The sequence below is a fragment of the Symsagittifera roscoffensis genome, chromosome 1, assembly GCF_963678635.1.
Source record: "Symsagittifera roscoffensis chromosome 1, txSymRosc1.1, whole genome shotgun sequence".
Lineage (NCBI taxonomy): Eukaryota > Metazoa > Xenacoelomorpha > Acoela > Convolutidae > Symsagittifera > Symsagittifera roscoffensis.
Window position 1 is genome coordinate 98,935,153 of NC_087062.1, and position 6,267 is coordinate 98,941,419.

Sequence of the window (6,267 nt, forward strand, 5' to 3'; positions counted from 1 at the left end):
GTCACTAATAGATTGTTCTAGAAGTTTGAAAGTTTTTTTCTCTTTATTTGTGTGCACTGAGGGGCGGATTTGGGGGGGGGGGGCGGAGGCCCCCCCTTGGGATTCGACCCCCTACCGACCCAAAGGGTCCCCCCTTTAGTAGTTATGAAGAAATCCCTTTTTGGCCGACCGACCCTAAAATTTTTTCTAAAGGCGCCTTTGGCGCCAATATTTACCAATTTTGAGGGGCGAACGCGCGCCGAAAAACGCGATTTTTTGGTCTAAGTTTTTCAAAAAGTGCCTAAAAATGTCTTTTGACTGTTTTTTTGAAAATTTTGCCTGCGGCTTATAAAATTTGGGCAAAACAGGGACTAAACTGAGCCAGCCTAGGGAGAGCTCGAAAAATCAATTTGGTCGACCTAAAAAAAGGTCGGAAAAATTTTCGAAAATTTTTTGAAAAATACGAAGGTAATCGTATTGAACTTCAGTTGGCGTGTTCAACTCGCGTGCTTTCGGGTCCGAAAGCATATCGATGGGACAGTTTTTGCCAAACAAAAAACTGATTTTGAACAGAAACGAGTCACTGTTACTTCCGATGCTTTGAATCGCGCGCATTGCAATTTTTTAAGTTTTTATTGTGATAAGTTTTTTTTTAGTTTTTAAAGATTTTGGATTGAAGTCACTTGGTTACTACAAATAAAAGCTCTTTTCTACTCCCCTCTCCACCTTGGAGTTTCAATTTTGAAAAACTACTTTTACATTTTCAGAAATGCAATGCAACTTGCCAAAGTGAACATACTATACATCGTAACATCACGCATTTAACCGTAATAACACGTTAGCTTCTCTAAAATCGGAAAATTTGAAAGGTAGGGGGAACGTGGAAAAGAGCCCAAAGAAAGTTGTTAGACAATGTTGTTTTGGCTCTTTTCCCTCACTCCTCCTTACATTTAAATTCAATTTCGAAAAACCATTTTAACGTTAACGTTGTCTTAATGCATGGAAATTTGGCTTGGTGAACAAACTAGCTATTGTGAAAAGATTTGTTCTCCATAGTTTACATCGTAGCATAAAACATTTAGCCAAAATAACTTGGGGGAAATTGGAAAATTGGAAATTTTATTTCTGTGGAGAAAGTAGAATAGAGCGAATGTTTTATTGTGCAATTAGACGATAGGGAAGATAAAAGTCAAAATATGACACTTTTGCTCGTTTATTTTTACATATTGAGTTTTCTTTTTTTTTCTGCCTTTTCTTAATGAAGGAATTGTTATTAAATGAGTGAATCTGAATTGAAGGCTCTTTTCCAGTTCCCTCTTGATTTTTTCTGAAATTCAATAAAAATAAGTCTACTTAAAATGAATTTTCGTCATAAACTGCATTAAAACGTGTCACCATGAACAGGTGAACAAATTCTAACATTTATAACATGCAAAACACCGTGTGAACAATTTTTGAACAGTTTTATTTTGTAATTTTCGTCATAAACTGCATTAAAACGTGTCAGCATGAACAGGTGAGCAAATTCAAACATTTATAACATGCAAAGCACCGTGTGAACAATTTTTGAACAGTTTTTTTTTGTAATTTTATGAGGAGATGGGAAACTGGAAATAAGCCGAATTGAATGTTATTGCGCAGGGTAAAGACATTAATTTAGTGTGCTTTTTAACAATTCGTCGAAATTGTTCACCTTTTTGTAAAAATTTACGGATCTACTTAACAATCGCCTCCTTAAAGTGTCTACTAAAGAATTGTCAACCGTATAAATAAAAGCAGTAAAATAGCACTAGAGTGTTCTATTTATAATTAGAACTTTGCTGTATTCTGATAGGTCAAAAATTCGACTAACTTGATCAACTTAACAATTACCCCCCTTCTTGATGGGGTAATTGTTAAGTAGATCTTAATTTAATAAGCGTCCTTCTTGCAGGCGTTTCGGAGAATAATTTTATTCTTTGAATATTCTGATCACTCAATGGGTTATTAAGATTTATTATTATCAAATTTTTTAAAAGTCGATGAACGTAGTTCAGACTCCTATATAGGTCGTGATGATTTTTTCAGAAATTTGTTTGGGCTCAAATTTACTTTTTTTTGCGGTTTGTCTTTTGATTTCTTTTTAAGTTCAATTCATTTTCTTGGTTATAAGGCTAACGACACTATCAAACAGCAAAATTGTAAAGGTCACAACAAATGTGACCTACTTCTAATTTCGAAAGTAGATTTTGAGATTTATCACCGGAAGGAAAAGCTTACCTTTTATTTAAGTTTTTTGAAACTCGAAGTTGGTGTTTCTTAAAAACAAATTTTGATGTTTTTGTTGGTGTTTTTTGCGTCCTTGCATTTCATTGACTCTTTTTAAACTGTCAATTGGCTATGTTTTCTTTTTCCATTACTGAATTACTTAAAGGAGCTTGCAAGCATATTGTTACATGGCCAGTTTCACTTTTTACAACCAGAGTCGCTCATTGAGGTGAACATTTGTCTGAAGTGGAGACCGACCGTTTACCGGAAAAGTTATAACATGGACCTTTTACCAGACTCGATAAACAAATTTGATTGACAGATGTATTGATGCCGTTTAATCTGGTTAAAAACAATTTTTTCACGATTTCTCAGCGAAATTTTGTTTGTTCTAACCGCTTCCTTTTCGAATGTTTAACTAATTTAAATTTATCTTTATTGAATTATTGGGTGACGTCCCTCATGCTGGAGGGACCGAATGCTTGAAATTTATTTTGGCTTGTTTTCAGCCAATCAGAATTGAGTATTCCAAATTCTCAGGGAAATCGCAAAAATCTCAAGCTAATCCAGGCCATTAGTGTAAATATTGACCGATTAGATAATAAGCAGATGAATTTTCAAATATGGCCGGATCGAAGGCAGATTGGAGCAAATTTAATATTTCAAGGATACCAATTTACGAAAAATGGAAAAACAAAAAATATATATATATCTGCACGAATTGTACAGCTTGATACATTTTCTGTTAATATTGACTTAGATTTTGTGAGAGGCATTTAGCCAATATGAACGCTTAGCGATTTTGATTGGTTGAAATTTTTCCAGCATTCGGTCCCTCCAGCATGAGAATCCTCCCCGAGTTATTGCATTGTGGTCTGGTGAAAGACCTAGCCCGTTCGAAGTTTATTCGCTAATCGCCCAGCATATGATCCAGCTGTATCTGCTTATCAAAACACATGCCTTGCTGCATGATATCTAATAATATAACTAGCTTGAAACATTTACAAGAAAGGTACCATGGCTCATTTTTTATATCAGTTCACTCTTGCATAAATAATATAAATTAGTGCTGAACAAAAGTGCTCAAATTTAGCATCTGTGTACTGCTCTAATTCTGTTTGACACTTTTAAAACGTGTGTTTTATCTCATTCATTAGTGGTTGCTGTTCGGAAGCGAAATAGGCGGTATGAAGCAGTTGTGTGCGAAGAGATTAGTCTCTAGCTCTAGAGGTTGGAATTTGGAAGCCTGCAGGAGGTAATTTCCTTTTTTGCAAAGCTTTTTCTATTAAGTTGGTGTTTAATAGTCATGAACGTTGTCAATAGTTTTCTATATGTCTTGTTGATTTTTTTAAGAAATATGTAAACGTTTATGCATGTCTCAGGTCTTCCCCACTATATTTCGAGAAAAAAAAATAGAAATTGTATACGCTCAAACTTGATTTTATCTTTTTTCAAGTTCCGTTGATTTTTTTTATTAATAGGAAGACAATCTCCACTATCGAATAGCAAAAGTTTAAAGTTCTTGAAAAGCATGATAGACTTTATTTTCGAAATTGGATTTTAATTCAAAGATTTCCCAGCTGATTGAAAATTCTAAAATTCTACCCAATGATCCAGTTTTCTCAAATTGGGTTAATTTTATCAGTGTCAATCATAAATTTTTCTTGAAATTCAAAGAGCTTTAAGGTCATATAGTTTTTGTTTGAAATTCAACATTTGAAGTTTTTCGAAACAACAAGTCAGACTTCGAAACAAGTCAGACTTTTTTGTCTTATTATTATTTTTTTGCTATTTTTTAGTTACTGATGATGACATAATGTCGAAAACGTTTTACCATTGGTGTTTTTTCCCTGAGATCAAGACTTTTTCTATTTCCTTGCGTTTATGACTCGACTCCTTTTCAACTGTCTGTTGATTATGTTTTTGCATTTCTACGCTCCTTTATGTACTTGATTTGACTATTTGCCTAAGTTGTTTGAATACACTTATTTAGATTGTGTGGTTTCTTGTTTTCTTTGTTTTCAGGAAAAAGTTTGATAATTTGAGCCGCTACATGTTTTTTTCGGTGTAGTTATTTATTTTTTTTCCATCCAATTGAATTAATTTCAATTTCGTTCTTAACAGGAAGGCAAATAACATTTTCCAATTTTTTAAAAATATTATTATATGTTGGATTATTGCTCAACTTGAAACAAATTTATTATTTTTTTAGCTTAACTTTTTAGTGTATGTTTGCTTTGGTATTTTGACTGATTTAAATATGAACCTGAAATGAATTGTTTTTATTTTTAATTTTTAGTGAGCCAGAAGATGTGGAGGGAGAGGAGGGGGTGATGGGAGATGACCCTCTGGGGACTAAGTTGGAGCAACTGCTGGCCAGTGCTTTGGAGGACGACTTCAGTCTCGTGTTGCCATCCGGCGCAGTCATCGGACACCGTGCACTGTTGAGGTCAGCAATCAAGAGCTAGATAAACATCATTACAAATTAAAAGATTGTCTCTCAGTTATGGAAAAATGGCATAATTGAATCATAGATATCAGCAAAAGGGATCGTTTTCTAAGTTACAACTTAATTTGGACGGTTGACTAGGTTGTTGAATTCACATAACCTGAATGTGACTGAAACTGAAAAAAGAATAGTTGATTACACAGAATTTTGTCAATAAATAAAGGTCTACTGATTGTATTGTTTTATTAGTCCAAATTTTTTTCAATTTTCCCACCGCCTTGCAAGATAGCTCAATTAATTTGTAGTTTGCTGAGGTCAGTTGACATTTTGGAAAACTTCTGTTTTTTGACTACTTCGACGCACTGAACACATTTTATGAATAACTTCATTACGATGGTTTTTTTTCGAAGTATTGATTGAAGAAAACTGCTTGAAAACTTTTTTAAAATGATTAAATTGGATTTGCTCAAAAAATGAAGAGTTACTGGAAAAGGAGCGGCGAAACGTGCTCAGAATCTTTTTTGTGTTGGGTAGGTACTACAAACAGAAGCCAAGGGCTCCAACGGAGAGAGTTGATTCGAGAAAAGGAATTGAAGACAGTAGCAGGAGGTACATTGGCTTCAGGTCCAACCCACAGGCGCTCCATAATTCCATGGGTGAGTTTGCTGGCAATGAAACCCCGAGGGTGTGCAAACGGGGGGGGGGGAAGCTAAATAATTATGTTTTTAGAAATTTGGAAGTTTCTACGATAAGCAAGCCAACTGAAAGATCAACTTGTGAACATGAAAGTAAATGGCAAATTTAAGCAGCTAATCAACATGAAAAGGCTGAATTCTGATTGGCTAAAAAAGAATTCCTCGTACAAACTTAAAGATTGTTTCCCTAAATTGATTTTATACTGGCGCGTGTACCAATAATTTGGGCTGAAATTATTCGAGGCATGTTTAATAGACATGGATGCAGATTTGGTTACGCCTTTGATTTTTTGTAATGTGCCACCAGTAGTTCCGAAACTTTCAGCGTCGGTTATGTTGCGTTTCAGTTCTGTCCAAAAATGTGCCCTCGATTCGAGAACTGAAGGTGTTGCAGAGGTTCAAGAACAGACAAAGGGAAAGACTGCAGACGAAACAGAACGACATGAAGACCCATAGTCGAGACCAGAACTTCTGGAGTATGCGCTACTAGACAGCAGAAGGCAGAGACAGACAGCTGCTCTAACACTGAGATAAACTCATTGAATTTTTATTTGGATCTAGTCAACAATCCAGTCCTAAACCCCCCCCCCCCCCCCATCCCCCCTCTCTCACACACGCGAACTCAGCGAATATCCAGTCATAAATGGAATGAATCAAATGTTTAAGCGTATTGAGCATATTTGAAAGTAGTGATAATATGTCCCCGTTGCCATTGGAAAGAATTGGTTGGCTAGATCCTCTTATGTTGTATGAATGGCTCTACTCGAATACAGACCAAAGTATAATTGACTCTTCAGATTTTCTTAGGATTTTGGTTTAGTCTTCAACATGATAATACAATTTTTTTCATATGTGTTTTTAAGGCTAGTATCCTAAAATTTACGCACGATTTGCTCG

At 35.2% G+C, this 6,267-nt stretch overlaps 1 protein-coding gene across 1 annotated transcript in view; it reads left to right on the forward strand.

The window, feature by feature from the left end:
• The window catches only part of LOC134853282 (cytoplasmic 60S subunit biogenesis factor ZNF622-like), a 76,552-nt gene extending 70,331 nt beyond the window's left edge, over positions 1–6,221 (forward strand). The window contains exons 6-8 of the mRNA XM_063869258.1: positions 4,526–4,675; positions 5,210–5,331; positions 5,718–6,221. Coding sequence (XP_063725328.1) covers positions 4,526–4,675; positions 5,210–5,331; positions 5,718–5,860 — 415 coding nt within the window. The 3' untranslated portion in view covers positions 5,861–6,221. The remainder of the gene's footprint in view (positions 1–4,525; positions 4,676–5,209; positions 5,332–5,717) is intronic.
• The last annotated feature ends 46 nt before the right edge of the window (positions 6,222–6,267 follow it).